We start from the raw sequence: 22,925 nt of genomic DNA on the forward strand, positions 1-22,925 counted from the left end.
AGAACATTGGGAACATGGTAGGAGAGAGGAGGACTGACTCTATGGCTTTATGATACATTTGTACAAAAGATACTGCCCCCAGACAAAGATGAAGAATTACTTAAACATTGCAATCTACTTGTTCCAAATGTCTACCTAATGATACAATGTTTGGATTGGCGATGAATATAAATCTAAGCACGTTTATTTTCGGGGGGTGGTAACTGTTCAATCCTGAGACCACATGCTTTCATATTAGTAAGCCTTACTCATGGAAAATGATGGAGGGAAGTTTGTTCAGTATAGCTACACCAGCTTTTAATGAATCCTTAACACTGGGGAGGAAAAGTTAAAGTGAAATTTTCCAGATGCTGAAAAAAGGAAGCATTCCAGACAGCCTGTACTACATTAAATTTTGCTTGACTAGCTGTGTTAATATTTCTGCAGGCTGATGTCATCAATTTATAATGCAGCACAGCACATAATATTTATCTACACTGTATTCTAGTCATATATTGTAATCTGCAAGTTTTAAGGGAAGAAATACTGAGAAAGTCACTCCCCCACACTTTAAAAGCATAGTGCCCATTATTATCATGAATTTAATTAGGCACTTGTGCATCGTTACTATTTCCCAGTCATTTCTAATCCTCTTTCCAGAGTCGTACTAATGAAGATTTGTATTATTTTGGCAGGCACATTTCGCACATGCAATTTTCTATTTGGACATGCATGAAACATTTAATGAAAGCATTACCCGCAGCCCATGAAAACGAGGATTGCTGTAGAAAAGCTTCATCTGCTCTGCAGGCAGTGGTCCTAGCACCTTCTGAATTGTAAAAAGTTGATCAATTTCACTTTCACCAGGAAACAATGGTTGCCCATCACTCAGCTCCCCAAGAATACAGCCTACGGACCACATATCTACAGACTTGCCATATGGAGCTCTGAAAAAAAGCATACGGATGCAACTGCAGATCAACTGAAACATTACAAATACCCTGTTATACATATTGCTACATAATTATTCTTTCTTGTACTGGCCATTATGCAGCATCTTTCATCCTTTAGAATAAAATCCTTTATTTTCTCTCTACATTACTTTATTACAACTGCAATTGTATTGTTAAGCCATCAAACTAGGATGATTATATATGCTTTCGTCCAACTGTTTTGTATTATTTGCTTTTCTAAAAGGAATTACAGTTGAATTAAATTGAGCTAGCTTGATATATAAACATTGCGGTCAGGGTAACAGTTAAACCTAACCTATTACTTAAGTTAATAGAAAGTCAAGCCTATATTTCAATAGAAATTAATTTTATATGACCATAAATGTGTTAAACAGAAATATGATTTAAATATATGCAAAATGTAATCCTCCTACTGAAGGACATGCCAGTCTGTAACCTGGCTCACGTAACATTTTAGTGGGACACTACTGAGAGAATTTGTCAGTCTAGTAAAGTACAGTATTTGATTCTCACATTTCCTACAAGCATTTCATATGTTATACTAAAAGAATACCTTATAGTCCCTGACAAACACTGTCTTCATGATATATGAACCACAATATATTCTGAGCATAGATTTCATTTACAGGTACCAGAAATAGGAAGGGAAAGTGCATCACACTTCTATAAAACAGCCAAATGTTTGGCAATCTGTCTTAAGATATTCTTTAGACTCTTTAGCTAAAAGATGAAGTGGTCATAAGTTCCCTAATAGTGACAAGCAGTTAGACAGAGGAACAGACTGCCTGGGGATGCTGTGGATTCACCTTCATACAGAGCAGAGACTGTATTGCCATCTATCAGGAATACAGTGACAGATGTGAAAACAACTGGAAATAAACAAAACGTTCTCATCTTTTATCCCAAGGTCTTTATTTTATTTTTCATATTTATAGCCTCCTTTTCTCACTGAGTCTCAATATATATATATATCTCCCCCCGCCCCCAAAAAACAAAAAAAACAAAAACCTCAGGGCAATTTTTGGGGACTTTGAACCAAAAATCTCCACACTTAAGACACACTTTCTCTTTTAGGACAAATTAACTCCTTATTAAAGTGTGGTTTTCCTCATTTAATGTTAACATGAAATACATTGTATATTGTTCAATCAATAAAAGTAGTTTTGGAGGGAAAGTATTGCAAATATTTAAATTTGCCCCATAACTTCTGTTTTGTTCTGAAAGAGATTACTTTTTTTTTACTTCCAGGATTTCTACATCTCTAGATGCAATACTTGAATATCCTTATACTGCTCAGGGAATTGGGTACAACATATCTTCCTCTCTAGAGTTTTAAAAGCATAATTTAGAAGCATTTGAAGATAAAATTATTTCATGGCTTTATTAGCAATGAAATGTTTCTTGGGAGGTAGTCTCCCAATGATTACCAGAAGAGCAGACTAAAGAGGAGGACAGCAATAAACCAACATATTATCACAGTATTTCTGAAACACAGTGTTTCATGAACTGTTTTCTAAAAAAACAGTTATAAAAAAGATCACAGTAAGGATGGAAAGAGGACAAACTGATCCTTGAGATACAGATGTGTGTGTCTGATACATGCACATGCCTGTACATATAAGTTCAAATAAATGATTATGAAAGTTAAGCAGGGCTGCACTTACCTGAACCTGCATTGTTAATCAAGGCACATATTGGGATTGTGCATGAGCAGGCCTGCCATGGATAGGCTTTTGTCTGCCAAAAAGTGACCCTCCTTTCTCCTCAGAGCCTCTGCATTGCATTTTCCTACCCAAATGGCAACCCATCCCTTCAATTCCATCCAAGCCAATATAGTACATGAACAGAAAGCTCACACTGGGGCAGGAGGAAGGGGATGTGTGCCTGCACAGAAGACACCTTGATGAACAACAGTTACAGGTAAGCACAATCCTGTTTTCATCTTTGGCCTTCTGTACAGTCCCCAATGGGATCTTAACAAGTTGCTCGCCAAAGGAGTGATATTCTCCTTCTTGACATCATTGCAACAGGGAGTGGAGAACCACTTTGCCAACCTCTGCTTCATTTCTTGCCTGCAGCTCCAGTGCACAGTGTTCCATGAAGGTGTTAGTTGAGGATCTAGTAGCAGCCCTGCATATCTCAAGCAGAGGTATGGATAGCCTCAGAGGAGGCATGTGCTCTGGTTCAGTAAGCACAGTTAAGAAAAGATAACAGCAAACCAGGGTAGCAAAGCTTTATTTCAGAGACAATCTACCAAGACAAGGACTGTGAAGAAGCTGTCTTTTCCTTATTCTGGCCAGAGTGGCAAACAAACAGACCCATGCTTTTAATAAATGTTTGATTCACCCCAAACAGAAAAATGAAGCACATCTTAAGTCCAGTGTGCGTAGAGTACGTTTAGCTTGAGTTGACAGGGTAGGGAAAAAATGGAGTATAATTTCCTGGGACAAATGAAATTTAGGCACTATGTTAGATAAATATTCAATACCACTTATTCATCAAAAAAAAGAGGAAGGAAGAATCCATTCAAAGGGTGGCTAATTCACACATCCTTCTAGTAGATGTGATGGTGACTAGGAAAAATACTTTCATAGACAACAGTGCTAAGGAACAGGTGGCCAGGGGTTTGAAAGGTTTTAACATGAAGCGTAACAACAACGATAAGGACCACTGGTAGGAGCCACTGGAGACTGAGGATACATGTAAAACAGTGATGGTGAACCTTTTCAAGGTCGAGTGCCCAAACTGCAACCCAAACCCCACTTTTTATTCACAAAGTGCCAACACGGCAATTTAACCTGAATACTGAGGTTTTAATTTAGGAAAAACGGTTGGCTCCAAGGCACACATTACTTGAGAGTAAGCTTGGTGATAGTTGGTGGCTTTGTGCAATGCTTCGAATGGGTGAATCACAACCCTAGGAGGGTTTAGAAGCAAGCCCCATTGCCAGCAGCTGAGCTTACTCCCAGGTAAAGGATTGCGCTTTAGTTCTTCCCATGAAAATCAGTGGGGTTTAACAGCACTTAACAGGGTTACCTACACGTCATGCCCAGCGGCCCAGTCCAGCCTAGATGTGTGTGTGTGGGATTTTCTGCCCCCCCCCCCATGACAAACTCTGTGGGCACGTGCCCACAGACAGGGCTCTGAGTGCCACCTCTGGCACCCGTGCCATAGGTTCGCCACCACTGATGTAGGACCTTGAGGAATTGCTGAGACACCTAGAGGGAAAAAACAGAACTACCAAAATGGTAAGCTGAAATGGTAGCCAAGTATGCCTTTATGGAAGCGTGTTAAAACCCAAATAATTTGAGGGACAGCAGATAATCCAAAATCACAGGTGGGGGCAAAGCGATGAAAACACTCCTTAAGTTTCAGCACATACAGAAATGCATTTTCACTTGGGTTCATACACATGTCTAGTAGACGATTTATGAGACTGGGTTTAAACATCATGCATCTCAACCAAGAAATCTAGGGCCAATATATTCTCCTGGATGTGAGATAAAGATGGGAGACATTGTAACACAGAATTACAGTGGCGTACCGCCAATGGGGACGTGTGGGATCACATGTCCCCGGGCAGAGGCCATTTGGTCATGTGGGGGAGGGGTGGAAAATCTCCCCACATGGCCACACACCTCACATGCTGCGTGCCCACCAGCCCGCCCAAAGTCCCAGAAGAGTCTGAACAGAGATGGATCTATATCTGGGTTGTTGTCTGGTAAAGGTAATGCCAACGTCCAATGCCTGTGGCATTCTAACCATCTTTTCCTCATACAAGCATTAATTTTTACATGGGCAGATAGGTGTTCCATCACCCTTCTGTTCATCTGGAGAAGGATCGGAGAGGCTTCCAAACTGGAACCTATTACAATGTCCTCCTCTTCCTCAGATTCAAATGCTCAGAATGGTGGCAACAGTAGTGGAATAAACTATCAAGGTCCCTGGGATCAGGAGCACCATATATCCCTCAATCAGGTAGGTAAGCTGGGACAAATAGTACAGGTATGTTTGCCATGGTATTGGCAGACAGGAAGATGGACCAAAGAACTGGCATAGATGGATTCAACCAAGAGGGTCTCATATCTTTAGAAGGTGTCTGATCCAATGGGAGCTCTCTTTCGGACAATGGTGAAACAGAATGTATGGAAGGTGTTCTCAGCGATGCCACAAATGCTTCCTTGACCCCAGACGTCTGAAGCAAAACTGGAACCAAATGCATGTGGCAATGTTTTTGGGTCCAAACTTAGACTTCTCCTGGTGTTTGGTTTTGACCTTTGTCTTTTTTGTCAGTGGTTCTGAGGTGCTGCTTGGAACCAGGGGAGAAGGAGAGCAAGAATAGTGTTGATGAAGCTCAGAATGGGATCCAAGACTACAGAAGGAGGTCTCAACTGCCAAAGTGGTGTATCTACAAAAGACAGGGTTTTCTGCCAAAAAGTCAGTTTCACCCTCCTTACCTATGGTATAAACTGTTGGCATAATCTACAGACAGTCATATTGTGCTCCTCTCTCAAAACAGACGGCAATGGTCATGCTCATCTGAATGTGGAATTTAGTGACAAAACGGTCACACTTTTTAAAATAATGCTTTTTGAAGATTTATCTCAGAGGAGATGATCTCCAAAGCTTTGAAACTAAGAGGACTTTCCACCCTCAGAACTCAGCAATGGCTTCAAGAGGGAGAGTTCCTCCTTGGTAAATTTTTAGTTAGAGAAAAACCTCTAGTTTAGTTTCGTTAGAGAAAAACCTGCTCACGCACAGTCCCAATGTGGTACTGAACAGAAGACAAAAGTTGAACACATGCCTTCCTGGAATGCTTCAGATGTTGGGGTGAGCCAGCGATCCCAGCAGAGTCTCAGAAAGTGCACAGGAATGCCTGCACCATCTGTTCCCTTCTGGGCGCACAGGCACACCCATCACAAGACCCCTATGACTCACGGGTCACAAGATACCCCAAACAAAGGGTCTCAATACCCCCAGGTATGGATTAGGCCAAACAGGAACGTTTCCTCTCGCACATACGCAGCCCCAATGAGTCATGAATTGTGCAACCTTCTCCCACTCTCCCGCCTTCCCAAACCCTTAATAAAAGGTGCCAGGGACCCCAGCTCGGCAGATTAGCTGCTGGCTTCTCTCCACCGGACCCTGATATCGCTGCGTCTTGTCTCTTCATTGCGTCGTCCGTAACGACTTCATTCAGAAGTGACCACCTATGGCAATAATATATTTCTCCCTATTCTAAGTTTGTCATAAATCTTATACAACAGTTTTTTCCTAAATAAATAGTTAAATGAAGGCCATTATGATGATTATTTGATTTGATTTACATCCTGTTTTTTCCTGGCCCAAGCCAGGCTCAGGGCAGCTTCCAATAATCTACCATACAAATCTGAGATCATACTGAGTGCTAACATACAAAATGCAGTGTTACTACATATCAAACATCCTGTAACCCTAACTAAAACTAAGACTGTGGTGCCCATGTTTAATTCTATCCCACACATTATATTAAAATCAGTGTTTTCTGTGGGAGTGAAAAAGTGTTGTGGTGCTGATGACAGGCAACTAAAGGAAAATGATGGAATAAATAGAGAGTCCAGGCGTAGGGACCGCTGCATAACACCATCTCTATATAATGCCTTTGCCACCCTCAACTATAAGCCTGGGGGACAATTTCTGTCTTACAAGCCATACAGAACTACAGGGGCCACTGCCGAGACTGTCCTGGACTTGTTTGAGAACAGCCAGATAATATTTGATACATGGACCACAACAAGATTCCCAGTTGAGGGTAAAGTTCTTTGGAGAATATGTTGGTGGAGATGGTCCTGTAGATATGAGAGTTCCAGACCATTCAAGAAGAAAACAAGATCAGTTTAATACTAAGAATCAAAAACAGCTAATTGTCACAACCAGCCAAATGATGACAGATGCTCACTATGTTAAAAACTATAAAATGTATTAGAAGTAATGCACAGAGAAATTGCTTGCAAATTAATAATGGTAATCCCTTGGAAAGTTACTTACCCAAGTAAGAGTTCAGGTGAACGATACCATCTGGTGGCCACATATTCTGTGTAGTTAGCATTACTTCCTTCTGACAAATTCCGAGCAAAACCTGCACCAAAATCATTGCTTCAATAAAATGTTCAAAATGTACCAAACAACATCAGCAATCAAAATGGCATCTGTGATTTAGATCTACCTTTTTTCTTTTGAAGACCAACCTATTAACAAGCTTAGGTTACAAGCCATCTCTACATAGTGGGTTCTGTCAATTCCTACCTTTAGGGTAGATGCTTATAGTGCTATCCTAAATAGGATCCCCTTTGCATACTTTACATAAAGACTTCAATAAGATGTTTAAAAATAGTTTCTGTTCTATAACATAGTAGATATACAATTAGTCTATGCTCAGTATTCTTATACTAGTAAGATACTGCACTCACACAAACGTGTGCCTTGGCAGATATCGCCACAAATGTGTGCCTTGGCAGATATTAAGGATTATACCAAATGCAGCATCAGCAAGTGTACAGCAGATATCCACAGATTCTTATGAACTTTTGTAAAGCTCCTGGACTCTTTTTTGAAACCTGACAAAACCATACATATCTGAGGTAATTCTGAACATATTTACTGAGTTCATTGGGACTTGCACCTAGATTTCCAAGCAATCAAAAAACCTTTTTTATTACCGATATTACAATGGTACAGAACAAGTACATTTCTACAATTAAGTATCTTTTTGAAAGAAACCTCAGCACATCACCCAGTACATGGCAAAGGATTCAGGGGGATGCTTTAGAGTGCATGTGAGATCATGGAAAGGTCAGCTGAGTTTGAAATTACTCTGCCTTTAACTATCCCTAGGAACACATCTGACCCTCCTGAGTAACTCTACACTGCTAGTTAACTACATTAACTATAAACGATTTTTTTAAAACCACACCATCTTCCCAGGTTCACATTCTAAAACAGATCAGAAGTAATGGGTAAGCTGTGTTTTATGGCTTGCATACTATCAGTGGTTTGTTTATTGGGGAACCCTGACATAAAGATTATAGGAAACTTGGAATTCCTTGGACAACAGAATGAAAAAATACATGTGTTCTAAATGTTCAAGACATTAGAACCTAAAAAGAATATTTTACAAGTAATCATACCACAGCTATTTGTAATTGGAACTGTCTGAGATACTTAGCAAGGGACTTCCTACTTTACAGGGATTCTTTCACTAAAAGTAAAGTACATGAAGAGAAAAGAATAAAAGATGTTGTCCACAAGTGATTAGATAAGAATACATTAAATAAAATAGCCAATTAAAATTCAAGCCTGTTTAGAAGCCTGGTAGCCCTTTAGGACTAATATGCATACAAGGAAAACCTCAATATAAGTTCACTTTAGAAATACTGAAAGAGGTGCAAGATAATCAAATCATAATACCTACAACTTTCATTTAGACCACTGAGTTGGATACATGGAACTGTGGTCTGAGTTCCACTTGCCCAGTAGAATTCCTGTGGCCCCCTTAGTATCACTTCCCCAAATCCATTTGTAAGGGCTAGAATATCTTATGGAAATGCATAGAATGTGGTATGGGAGTTTGTAGCTTCCAGGGGAGAGGGAACAGAACACCTTAAGTAGAGTTGTGCAGCCCCATATTTTACTTTTAACCCATAACCAACCTTCTCATTGCAAAAGCAACTGTGTCATGGCTGCAGAAGGGAAAGATCAATTTCTCAAAATATTTACAAGTGTAATTGTACTTTCAGCTCTGAATAGAGATCTTTGAACTTTGCAGATCTTTGCAGGCTGCAAGCCCGTGACATCATAGTCCTACTGAGCTGCAAGCCTGTGACATCATAATCACATGATAGGAATATGAAGAGTCAGACCCCCATCAACATCAAGGCCAGATTGCAGGTAGCAGACTAAAAGAGCTATGTACAGAAAATACAAGTTTAACACTGCAGGAGATATGCCATAGGGAGGAAGAAACCATGGAGCAAAGTCATGGAGGAATTATCTCCACCACTAAGTTAACTTGCCTTGCCATTCTACTCCTCCTCTCAGTACGTGTGCAGAGGCAGGAGGGAGGTGCTCTTGCTGCATACACAGGTGCCATAGCAGCCAAGTCCTTCAAAAGGCAGCAAAAAAAATTCTGGCTCTTACTGAGGTTTGTCATGCACTCAATCTATAGTGTTGAAGACAACAGCTTTAGAGTACAGCCTCAGGTACTCCAGAAAAGCTTAAGTGTACTGGTACAACAAAATTAGTAATTTGTTATTTATGTACTATGCATGTGTACACGTAATTTATATGAAATAATTGAGTACAAGGATTTCAGAAACGAGTATAATTAGCAAAACAGGTAACATGCTGATATACCTTCAAAAATATAAGGTTAAAATTAGCAATCTGTCTCAAATAAGGTACCACTTCTAATTTGCAAGTCAAACTATGAGTTCTAAGAGATAGCCCTTCAAAATAAAACAGTGCTGTAAAATAAGCATACACAACAGAAAAAAATAACTTACCGAAGTCACACAATTTCAAAATATCATTATGACTTATTAAGAGATTTTCTGGCTTGATATCTAAAATATTAAATGAATACGAGAAAGTTAACATCACTGAGTTATACTTTTTGACACTTTTTGACACTGACTGGTTTAAAATTGCAGATATGTCATACCATTTATTTATATTGCAAAGTACATTAACTAATGTTATTTTCTGAAATTCCACCACAGTCATACACTTGTGAAATATTTTTTTCCAGAGGAAAGCACTATACTGTGGTTAGATATGTCCCCGGTTTCCTTTCTTCTAAATATGCACATGATCATACACTGAGTAATTCCAATTACATTTATTTTAAAGGAAATTATTTTTAAAGAAATGGGATGGTGGGTTCACACTATCCTGATAATAAATTATGTTCTTTTATCCTCAGAAAAATGCAGATTTTCACAGTGCACAAGCTATGTTTCTTTGTTAATGAAATGTCAATTAGATGCTGTTAAAACTCTATTTTTATTGAAAGTATAAGTTAAATTATTTCCATTGAATTATATACTGGCAGAAGTAAATACACCATGAATCCTTAAGTTTCAATAACTCTTAAGTCCAATAACTCTGTTCCCTGGTGCCTCTGAGTTTCAAAATTCAGTATTAAACAGTTCTCATTTCTGTTTCACTCACCTCTATGTACAATATCATTTTTATGACACCAGTGAATTGCTTTAATTAACTGGTAGATATAACTTTTTACTTTTTCAGGTGGAACTCCATTTGGCATTTCTTCTAGCAATTCAAGCATGTTCTAGGAGCAAAACACCACAAATCAAAAAATAACAAAACTTATTATGCAAGTAATTATGTAATTTCTCACCGGGAAGTACTAATTTAATAATAAGATAAAGTAATCTAATCTTATTTCAAAGAAAAATCTACATGCTTCTCACTTCTCACCACATCAATGGATACAATGAGCATAACACCACAAATCAAGCTGGACAACCAACAAAGAAAACTCTGGACTTCTGTCATGGCTCACAGCACTGCTGAATTTGCATTTTGATGTTCCAAGCAGCTATGCATTCTAGAAGGTCTTGATTTTAACTGGACGGGAGAAGGATTTATTATGGAATTCATTGCATCTTTCCCCCAGTTGGCTCACCCAAATGTTATGATCCAACATACGGTAATTGGCCCTCCTTTAAAAGCTAGTCCAAAATCATTTTAAAATGTTCAAAGATTGTGTTTGTGGACAAATTACATGTTTATGTTTCCTAGTCAAGAGTCATGAGACTTTCATTTAACTTTCTGGACTCTGAAATTAAAAATATAAACTATGATCTGGAAGTGCTCTAGTCTTGCTTCAGTTTCTAAGGTCCACAGACTGTGTCATCACCAATTACCAGGGAATGAAGTACTGGAGTGTCAATTCAGACTTCCAACATATCAGTACAGGTAGATGCTAGACGCTATACAGATATATTTACACTTTTCATCTTTCACATATATTTGCTTCTACATTAAAGCCTGAATTATACTTTATGCAAACACACATGTATTAAAACAGGTTACCATAAAAGAAAATACTGCACCACAGAAAAATTTAATGTTGGTACATGTGATAACTAGTAATTTTAGAACACACCTGTATTAGGACATTTACCAAAATACCGAAGTCACTTCACAGTTTTTGATAGACAAGCCATAACTATGCCCAACTGCAACGACAATTCAACTATACTTATGATATAAAGGAAGCAATTACTTTTAATTCTGAATACATTGTTGCATTACTGCATTAGTCACTCTAGTTAAAGCACATATGCAGGATCTGCAGTTTTCCCATGACTCACTGGAAAAGAACAGCTGAGATTGCAAGGGGAACATTTTTTAAACAAAATATAGCACAGGGGTTTAAAAAAAATGAGGACAGGATGGACACAAAGAATCTTAGAATCTTCACCTATCCACAATAGCTATATTCAGCTATCATGACAAACAGACACAAACACAGCATATTCCTCCCTGCAGCCACAGAGTCCAGTTGAAAGCTTCCTGGTTTCAAAATATTTCTATCAATTTTTAATTCACCATGATAGCTGAATATAGGTGCCTTGCTAAACTGGAATTAGGTTGCCCCTTTACCCCAAACAGCAATTCTAAACTTGAATTAAACCCTGGGGGGAGGTCTCCCGCTTCCACAGGCTCCTGATTTTGGAAGACTTCACTTCTACGTCATGAAGGACAAGAGAAGGAAATGCTGAACAAGCCAGAGCAGAACAACAACTTCTTCCTGACCATCATGGAAGATCCTATGTTTTTTATTATCTCTTCTGGAAAACATATCCGCTAGTATTAGGGTTGCCAGCTCTAGGAGATTTTAAGATTTTACCTGGAGATTTTGAAGATGGAGTTCGGGCACTGTGGGATTTGGGATGGGGGAAGGATATCAAAAGGGTGTGATACCATAGAGTCCACCCTCCAAAGCAACCATTCCCTCCCCCCGGGAATTGATATTGGCTGTCCAGAGATCAATTGTAATAGCAGGAGATCTCCAGGTACCTAGTATGTACTTCGTAGTGATCTTATCACTCATCTTGTCAAACTGCATACATGTGGAAAGAGTGGGATGATTAGCATGCACCAGGCAATCTTTATTTGGAACTTTCATATGATTGTCCAAACTGTTTCATGTAACCCATGTATATTGGGTTGGATCCAGTGTCTTGCTTGTGAAAAGATTCACATTCACCCTCCCTCTGGCAGTCATTCTGAATCCAGGAAAGTTGCTTCCTGGGGTGTAGGACCCAGCTGCTCAGATTGATGTGGTGTACTGAGGAAGAGTAGGAAGGGAGTAAGTTGACAGAAGGAAGCAAGCTGATAGAGGCAGGAAGGACAATTTCAAGAATCCAGTTTCTCAATGAAAAAATTGGGGCCATAAAATATAAGGACAAGTAACCTGCTGTGTTAACTATGACAAAAGGAAGGATACCATTTTTCCAGCCCAAACTGAAATGAAGATAATGGAAGGAAAAAGTGTGATTGGTACACGTTTCTTTTTATATATGTATGTGTAAATATGTGTGTGTGTATTCATGTAAGTGTATATATATTTATGTATGTGTATATATACACATTTCATTTTTGCTCAGTATTGAGGACCACAGTAAACAAAAATAATCAAGTGCTTAGTAATAAGTTGATAAAAGGAAATAATTTCATACAGAGTATTTTTTAAAATTCAGTTCTAATGTTAATATATTTGAGTTTTTCTCCTGAATTCAACTTACTTTTTCAACAAATTCAACTTACTTTTTCCACATATTCAAATACTAAATAAAGTTTTCCTCTTCTTCTGAAAGCTTCTTTTAGCTCCACTATGTTTTCCTGTTTCAAAGTACGAAGCATTTTAAGTTCTCGCAAAGTGGTTTCTTTGACCTCTTCATTTTCTAAAATTTAATGAGTAGTAGGATAAGAGCATGATACTCAACAAATATTTTTTATAGTAATTTGTTTAGCCTGGAACATCAAACAGGCAGGACTTCACTTAAATTTGACCCCAAGTGAAATGTTCTATTATACAATCTAGTACTCATGTAAAATGTTTAACAATTTCATCAATTTGAGGACTAAATCATAATCAGACAATTGTTCTTAAAGAATTACAGAACTACTTGACACATTATTGTAATATACATCGGCATACGTTCTTAATGGGATTTGGCTTTCCTTTCCCACTTGTAAAACTGCTGCAGTAGCTTCAAGAGTAATGTTGATGCTCATGAATTATTTCATTTCCAACCATAGCAACTGCTTAAGCAATGGAGGACAGCTAAAGGACAAACACGAGGACTATTACATTCTTTAGCCACTGTGGTTCCTTGATACATATCACTAAATGCCAAAAGGCTGCACATATACCATAATTACTGCATCAGATGTTCCTTTTAACTGCAATTATATTAAAATGTGCATGAACCAGCCAACACACAGCTCACTGCTCCCTTCTCGTGCAGACATTCTTGGTTAAAAATGAGGTCTGTTTACCAAAAGCATACCAATGCAAGTCATCAGGTTGACTAGAGTTAGTTCCTTCCCACTATGGTTTTAAAAGTCAAAATATATGATTTATTTAAATATCTATATTTAAAATATTTATATGGCTGATTTTTTCCTATTTTAGGACCCAAGGAGGATGTTTACATATGATCCCAGCTGATGGGAGACAAACTAACTCTGGTTAACTCAGAGCCAGCATTCTGGAATGTCTTTTAAATGATGATCCCCCACTTCAGAAGGAAGAGAAAGGAAGAAGCCAGACAGGTAAGCTTGTCAACAAGCTGGGATTTTGTGCAGGTTTTTACTTATCTTCAGTTTAAGGACAATGTCTGAATACTGCCAGTGTGAACTTCACATGTTATTTGCTGCAACAACAGTGCTATAATCTTATCTTTAAAAAAAATGTAGTCAAAAATACCACATTGCAACTTAATGCAATAATAGCCAAACAGCCCATTGTTCACGCAAGGTGCCCTTGAGAGGAGGAAACCTGCAGCAGCGAAGAGAGGAAGGTATTTACTTAAGCCTTCCCCTGACAGTATTTTCTCTGAAACTCCAAATCAACAGTTGATAATATTATGGACCTACGTTAACCCCATAAACACAGTTCTGGGACACTGAAAGGGGTCTGAAAACACCCTGCAGGAAAATGTCACCTCTTCCCTACTGCAAGGCAGCCCTTGCCAAGGTTCATTGTTATAGCACAGTAGAAGCTGTCAACATACATGGGTACCATGTCAAATGTAGTCAACTTCTTGTTCATAGCGCTAAACACACTTACTGGGTGGTAAATACAAGTGAATTCAGTGGGCTTACTTATGAATAAACACATTTGGATCAGACTGAAAGACTACAGTCACTACTAGGCTTCCACAAAAAGAAAAATCTTTTAAATGTGCTATATTTGTAGCTTGAGTTTCTATTTCTTTTTTAAAAGCACACTGAGATAATTTTAACTCATGAAATCAAGGAGAATATTATTTAAAATCAGAGTAAATTAGGTTTTATTTTAAAGTTATTTTGACATTCTTCAGTCTCGTCTATCATATCTTGTAAAGAAGGCACTTAGCATACATGTATGTCTGTATTAAGACCAATATATTAAAAGGATCTAATCAATATTTCTCTTCTTTTTACTGATAAATTATTAACTGTGAACTAAATCTGTGAACTAAAACTAAATCTGCTTACACAGATATATTTATTCACTGAAATAATGCAAAACAATTATCAGAAAATGGTTTTCTAACATATATAGTTTGGACCATTCTGTATCGTGAGTCAAAGAAGGACATATTTCAGCCTTTGTAAATACGGAAAATCAATTTTCGCCTCACAGTAACATGACATCTAAACAGCATGTAATTGATAATCTGGAGAGAGATCATGATGAATAGTCCTGTCACTATTTGACACTTTTAAAACATTATACATACATATAAGGAGCCTGTTTGAACTGAAGGAATATAGCAAGGGGGAAGACATTAAAGAAAGAGATTACAAGAAGATATTAAAAGAATCAAGATTCAGGGTTATGGCAGTATAGTCATCATAAAAGTCACAAAAGGATTCCATAAGTGTGCATCTGGGGGCCTCCTGAAGATTTACATGTGTAATGTATATACAACCATGTTTTTTCAGCAACAGTAGAAAATTATGTGCAGTCGCAAAAGTACTGGGATACAACAATAATTGTGTATCTACTGTGCAAAATCACAAGTCTGTGTTGTGCAGAACCATTATTCTCAACTAGGTAAAGAACAAACTGTTTCTCATAAGTTTGGAAGTTTATATTGTCTTGGGCACCAGGGACTGAAAGTGAAAACAATATTTATCCACAGAATGGGTGAAATGATAGAAATCACTCCCTTTTAGGCTCACATTTTTTGATGGGATCCAACCCCTTGATTTCTATGGGCTTAGACTGGAGTAACTGCATTACATTGTTAGATCGAATCAACAAGAAAGTTGAGAAATTACCTTCACTGTCTTTAAATTTTTTAATAGCCACAATTTCATGCGTCTCCTACAAAATAAAGACAGATATTTCTCAGAAAGATCAAGGCTACTCCTTACAATACAGTTTCATTTTACAGAAGTACTTCCAAAAAAAGCAAGAGTGGTACAAAAGATAATTCTAAATCATCATACTCTGCAATGCAAGATAAAACTACATGTGATATATGCACAATGTCAAAGTCTTTAAATGACACCTAGAGTAAACTCCATCTTCAGCTCATTTAATAATAAATATTAATATTCAGAAATTAGGACAATTGGCATCCATTCACACAAATAAGAACACAAATTCACACTCTATGATTCTAACTAGGGTTGCCAGGTCCAGACTCAGAAATATCTAGATCAGGGGAGTTCAACTCAGGCGCTTCAGATGTTCATGAACTACAATTCCCATCAGACACAGCTGGCACGGCCAATTGGCCATGCCAGTGAGGGCTGATAGGAATTGTAGTCCATGAACATCTGAAGCGCCAGAGTTGGGCAACCCAGATCTAGAGACTTTAACAGGGTATGTAATGCTATCAAGACCATCTTTCAAAGTAACCAGATAAACTGATCTGTGTTACCTGGAGATCAGTTGCAACAGACTCCTAGATCTCCTAGAGACTGGCGACCCTAGTTCTAACCATATTAAAACATTTTTGACTCAGTGAGGTATTAGTTTTAAACTCAGAAAATATTCCACATGAATTTTTAATGTCCCCACGTTCCAATTCTGTTTCTGCCATTTTTCCAACAGTCACTATTTCCTTTATCCCCTACTCCCTACATATAATTTTGGGGGCAGCTTTGGAGATCATACCACCTTTGGAGATAATACTTCCTCTGCACTGTACCTCTGTCAAAGCATCAAAAAGGCAATCCATTTATACCATTACTTTAAAGCAGTCCCTTAACTTTGCCAGTACCTATCATGAAGTACTAGGTTCTGAATGGTGGTATCATCTTTGCTATCATCCAAGTTGCAGGTAGGAAATATGGTTTAAAATCTGTGGACTAATCAACCCTGCTAAATTATTTTATTTATTTTAGCTGTTCAGTGACTCCACTGAAAACCAAAATGCTTTTTTGAAGTATGTGAGAAAACTTGGAATGTTTTTAAAATGCCATTTTCTAACTAATCTCTGCAGAAACTGAAATATCAGAATTATTTAGGAAGTTACTTTATCAGAAAGTCACAATGCAACAGGAATTTACAGATGGCTGTCCCGGTGAATATTCTTTATACAAGCATGGAACTATTCCATATTTGCCATAAATGTTAATTAGTTCCAAGAAGTTAGCTTGGCACTTGTTTAAGATGCAAGCCATGGAAGCTGGTGGGCTGGTAAGCAGACTACTGAATTTTAATGAAAATTTGCAAAACACAAAAGTGATCCATACAGTCAGAGGAGCCATAAGAGATCAAAAAAGATTGCCACATTTAGGTTGATAAGCTGTCACATGCTGACAATTTATCCTAAAATCAGTCCTGTAGGTTATCTAGTGTGTTTGCAGACAAGGAACATGGGGAATGAATATGATTTCCTGTGCTTTGTGTAAAGAAGACTACAAAAGTACTTGTGAGGGGGTGAGTGTGGCCAGATTACAGTTTTGAGATTAATAGTATTTGATCAGCTCTCATCATTCCAGGCATGTAGCTGCAATGGGAACATCCGGGGAGGCTTGTCCCAGGCACCACCATTGCAATCACACAGGGAGGCAGGCCCGGGTGTGTGTCGGGGTGGGGCGTGTCAGGACATGCCAGGGGCGGGTAGGGCACAGTTCCCCCTCCCTTTTGTCATAGCATTATTCATTAACTTTTTGTTATCCACTGAACCTCTCTAAGAGCAGCAGACTGAACTGGAGCACAGGCTTCAATTCCCCACTCCACCACATGAAGCTTGATTGGGTAACCTTCAGCCCATCACAGTTCTCTTAGAATTTTCTCAGGTCACACAGAGGCAGACAATGACAGACCAATCCTTGTATCCCTTACTCTGAAAACCCTACGACAGCACTTTCCACCACCACAAGAGATTTTACCTGGCATCATTTATTTCTATCCTAACTGCTTTTTATACATGCTTTGGGTTGTCAGCTCTGGATTGGGAAATACCTGGAGATTTTGGATATAGAGCCCATTTGGGCAGAGTGTGGGAGAGCAGGAACTTCAATATGGTATAATGCCATAGACTCCACCTTCCAAAGCTGCCACTTTTTCCAGGTAAATTGATCTCTGTCACCTAGTGATCCAAGGAGAGCTCCAGCTGCCACATGGAATTTGGCAACTCTAGGCATACTTCATGAGTCAATACTTGCAATTTAACCATCTGGCATGGTGATGGAGAAGTCTGACATTTAAATTGCACAACAACCATGTCCCAAAATACTAATTATTTAAGCTACTCAAATTAGTTTCGTACCTTATAACATAGGGGTTTTCTCCTTTTGTTGGACTTAATAATAATTTTACATAATAATTTTACAACTGGCCATTATTTTAAAAATAACTTCATTTTTATAATTATGATTTCCACTAAAGACTCAGACTTCTGCACTGAGGTAGTTTTGTGTCATTCTTGTATGCGCTTTCCATTAAATTTACAAAATAGTGGTAATACTCTACAGACTCATAATTAAAAGCAACTAGCAGCTGCTGCTACACTGCAGATCACTTGGCTAAATTTAACATACTCCTACATTATTAGCAACATGTATTAACTCATTCATAGAAAAGAAATAGGTATAGAATAAGTCAAAAAGAACTGGCTGATAATGGCTGACTCACAACAAAATAATGCAGTCAGATACTTCCTTACTTGAAACTGAAGACCATAGCAAAGAATCTTCAAAACATCATTTATTCAAAATAAAGCTAGAAAATGGTTGTAGGAAACAGTATACCTACACATAGTGTAGTACATAGTAGGAGAATCTGATAGAGCAGTCTTCTACTTTTGAAAAAGCCTTTTGTGTTAGCACCTTAAAATAGTGTTGGGAAAAATATTGATATTTGTACTTAATAATTCCAACTAATTATAACTAGAAACCCAACTCAGTCCAGCATCACTTGAACTGCCCATAACTTTCTATAAACAAGATGAACACGTTTATTCTCTGCTGCTTGCTTTTACATGTTTCTCATAATGAGGATTTTTTTAAACAGGCAACTTGGTCCCCAGGTCAATCCTTTATACAGCTTTTAACCAGTCTACTCACCTTGTGTCTGCACTTAAGTACAACTCCATAGGCTCCTAGACAATTACCGCAGAGAAGGAAAAGAGAAAAAAATTTAAAAGTGTATTAGCCAGCAGAATTTAGGAAAACAATTTCAGTTTTTATAGGTGCATTCAAGGGATTATTTAGGGCAGATTTTGTTTTTAAACAATTGTAAGTCAAGCCTCATATTAGTAATGATAAAAACTATTACTTGACTTCTGAAGCATTTTGTAATTCTTTCCTTATTGAGCAAAATTACACTAAACAATATGAAAGTGTCTCTATGTTGAAAAACAAAGCCCTTCACTATGCCCGGGTATCAGGAGCCCACAGATGCAGTGCATCAAGTTCTATTCTTCATTCTACTCTTCTTAGAGGACCTTGTCTGTACATTCAAATATGAGCTCCAGAGACTCCCAAAGCTCTATATGATTGCAAGCTCTCCTCCTTGGTACTGCCCCTTGTGATGCGCCAGATACACTTGGAAAACAATGGCCCCATTTACAAATATTTGATGCTCAGGACAAAGTCTAGGAAGTTTCCAACTCTTTCCCCGGCCCTATGAAAGGGAAAGAGGCCATCATCAGTTGTTGCTTTTTTAAAAGATACTGATAGTAGCATGCTGGTGAGAGCAAGCAGCATGTTAGTGAGTACTGGGCTTCAGAGATGTGCAACACAAAAGCTAAAACAAACATTAATGGAGGAAGTGACTTCAAAACCACTTCCATAATATTTATGCAAGTTCTATGTCAAAATGTAAACAGTTTCATTTTCCAGGTGTTCACTATCAGATATAACCAGCCTTTTAGTATACTACTTACTGATAACAAAATACAAAATTTCAGAGCTTGGTAGAATGATGGAACTATCATAGCCTGGAGCTGAAACATGTTGCCCCATTGTAGCATCTGGACAAATACACAGAATTTGTGCTTCAAACATCTGTTTGATCAGAAATAATTGGAGAACAATCTAAATTACTATGTAACCTATGGACTACAATTGTTCCATCATCCCACTTCAGTTCTCTGAAGAACTATTGCTTTTTTCAATCATCAACACAACTGATTTAAAAGATGCAATCACTTCTTTCCTAAGGCAGTCATTTCCTTTAGACTCAGAGCTATGTCAGTCTTACTGATTGCATTGAATTCCTATTTAAAATGTGTTTAAGGATAAATGCTTACCTTCACCTACAACCCCAAGGATCTCAAATTTATTCATCACATTACCAATGTTAGGAATCTTCATGAAGACAAATTCCTCATGGGATGATAGTAGTACAACATAGCACTTCAAAGAATATCTGAAATCTTTGCAGCAGACAGAAGACCATTTTTTCTATATTAATGAATTATACTGTTTCATATTCCCATATTAACTTTCGGTTAGTAAAAGATTCCTGTGGGGGGAAAAACGGTACCATTAGATTTAGCCAATGTTGTTTCACAACATTTTAATTAAAAATAAATCATGGCATGCTGAACATCTCTGTACTTTTATTTTTATATTTTATTAACCTGATCTCTACAAGTTATCTACTTAAAGAAAATTATTCCAGATGCATCATTATGTCAGTAACAAATCCACAAGTGACAGTTCTGATGCCAAGACTGAGATACAGTGAATAAAAATCAGCACTTTGTTCTCTGCTTCCTTAGGAAAAACTGATGCAATCTAGACAGTTCTTCTAATTAAGCATACACAAGTGTTTGTATGTAAAGAGCGGATCGTATAACTTCTTGCCCTCAGTGCTGCTCTTCACTATGCACCACTGGTCATTCTGCTCTTAGGAAAAGGAAATCTGTATCTCCATAGCCTATACAAAGTTTTCCACCTTGCCTTGGAAGTTGGAGTTTGTGCCAACATCATATTAATCCCCTCTCCCCAAAATACCTCCATATTACTTCATAATTCCAGAGAACCTACATTTAATGGTTATTGTTATCTGAAATCTCAATGAAAAGCAGACTAAAAGAATACACTGACAGTGCAAAACAACGTTTAATGTTTCAGTTCCCTGGGAACATACCGAATTATGGGGAACAAGGCTTCAGGATAGGAATGAATGTAAATCATTAAATAAGCACATTGCTGTGGATCAATGATTGCTGTTTGCTGGTCTCAGAATCCCTAGACACACGAAGCTGCATCACTATTTTTAGTTTTCCCACATGGTGTTGCAGGGAAAACGAGTTATAAATCATCTTTGTATAACCAGGGTAGGAAAGAGGCAAAAAAATCATTCTGACACTGAAATCACACTTGAATGTTAATATGTGTGTGTGTGTGTGTGTGTGTGTTAAGTTAGTAAATGTCAGTTAGTAAAAATACAATTATTTTTCATTTAAATTATCTAAAAACCTTTATTTTCAATTTACAATTGAGTTGGAAAAATCTTTTTCCTTCACGATACTACTAACAGGAATGTCTTCAAAATGCATTATCACCTTGGTAACAATGTTTTGAAAAACAGCATTTTCATTACTTTTATTCTCACAGACCAGATAAATTCAGATTTCTTAAAAAAATATTGGGAAAGCTAAATCAGAAGCTCCTTTTCAGTATCAAATAGTGTGGTCATCAACTTCACATACATTCATTTTCACTGATATATTTATACTAGCTCAACATCATCAATGAAACTGAAAATATCTACATACACAAAAGCACCCAAGGATGCTACTTTCCACTACATTTAAACTGGTATATCTTGAAGGCTCATTCTTAAAGAGACAAAATATATTGCAGAAGCAGCCATACAGAACCTTGTTTGCCCTCTTTCTCCAGTAGCTGTTAAACTAGACATCTGTTTAATACAATTCTTTGTCACTTGTTGAAATCAGTTTAATAGACATATATCACTATTCTTTGCAGGTATCCTCTACAATTGTAAAAAGATCGGAGATCACCGAATACTATTCCTGAATAAATTAATTAAAGGGCCTCTATTACTCTTAGCCAAGTCTGAAGCCTTCATCCAATCTAACAAGAATTCATTCAATAGAAGGGGCTCTTCTGCTGGTGGAAGGGCCATTTGTGCCGGAAGAAGGAATAAACTTAGCTGAACTAAGTGGTAGGATCCTGGCCCTATTAAGAAAGGAATACCTAAGATCTATCATCATGTCACATCTTCAAATGCACTGAAGCACAGCTTAGCTTTCAGAATGAATTGCTAAACCAAGAATTCTACACAATGTTACTAAGCAAATATCTGCATGATTTGCTTGTTACCAGCAAAACTTTTATTTGTTTGTATTGATAGATACCACAACATACCTCTGAAGATACTAAACATAGATACAAATGAAACATTAGGAGCAAAAACTTCCAGACCACAATCACACAGCCCAGAATACCCACAACAGCCATCTTACTTATTTAACATTTATATTCCACAGTCACAGAAAAAGAGAATCAAGACAGATGTCTGTTCAATAAGTTTTCTGCTTTTTACAATGTTTTCATATTTTTAATCATAATGCAAAGAAGCCAAAACCAGTTAATACTCTGGATGGAATAGGCTTTTACTTTTCACTTGACAAATGGGTAAACTGAAAGAGTATTTCAACATCTTTTGGTAAACTTTTTTTAGAAGTAGCTTTCCTAATTGTAAGTAAACGTTCAAAATAAACAAACCTGTTATTCTAAAATATTTTTCTGATATTCTGCTTTAGAAAGTAGCTCTTCTGATTCAATTACTATAAAAAAGTGCTGCATGAAATAACATATCTCTATTTTAAACTTCTGCATCACATACTCACTATGAAAATATCTGTCTTAATGTAAAAGAAAACTGCCATAGTTAACTGAAAATGGGTAACATAACAAGTGTACATTATTAGACTAGTAATGAACAAACTATTCAGCCTGAAAACAAAATTAGGTTTTTTTCCAAGAACTGAAAGGCCACAAGTAATACACATATTTAGATGTGTTTACAACCGACGCCACACTATAGGACAGGCATGCAGTGGAGACATGGGGTGCAATAGAGACATGGGGTGTCAAATGTCCCTGGGCGCCCCCCTTGGGGGGAGCACAAGAAATGCAGGTCTGTTTGTGGTATTTTTGTATTTTTAGTGATTTTTTTCCATTCTTGGCCAGCAGGGGACGCAGTTTTTAGGTTAGCAGCACCACAATTTCAGTGATTTTGGGGAGACTCTC

General features: G+C 37.6%; 1 protein-coding gene across 3 annotated transcripts in view; it reads right to left on the reverse strand.

Moving 5' to 3' along the window:
* CDKL5 (cyclin dependent kinase like 5) overlaps window positions 1–22,925 on the reverse strand; it is an 82,416-nt gene that overhangs the window by 26,205 nt on the left and 33,286 nt on the right. For all 3 annotated transcript variants that reach the window (XM_048493646.1, XM_048493644.1, XM_048493645.1), the window contains exons 2-9: window positions 19,946–20,160; window positions 18,759–18,793; window positions 15,516–15,561; window positions 12,789–12,925; window positions 10,161–10,281; window positions 9,494–9,553; window positions 6,981–7,071; window positions 737–926 (exon numbers count right to left, since the gene is read on the reverse strand). In XM_048493646.1, the coding sequence (XP_048349603.1) occupies window positions 737–926; window positions 6,981–7,071; window positions 9,494–9,553; window positions 10,161–10,281; window positions 12,789–12,925; window positions 15,516–15,561; window positions 18,759–18,793; window positions 19,946–20,009 (744 nt within the window). In that variant the 5' untranslated portion in view covers window positions 20,010–20,160. The remainder of the gene's footprint in view (window positions 1–736; window positions 927–6,980; window positions 7,072–9,493; window positions 9,554–10,160; window positions 10,282–12,788; window positions 12,926–15,515; window positions 15,562–18,758; window positions 18,794–19,945; window positions 20,161–22,925) is intronic.

This window comes from Sphaerodactylus townsendi, linkage group LG04 (assembly GCF_021028975.2).
Source record: "Sphaerodactylus townsendi isolate TG3544 linkage group LG04, MPM_Stown_v2.3, whole genome shotgun sequence".
NCBI lineage: Eukaryota > Metazoa > Chordata > Lepidosauria > Squamata > Sphaerodactylidae > Sphaerodactylus > Sphaerodactylus townsendi.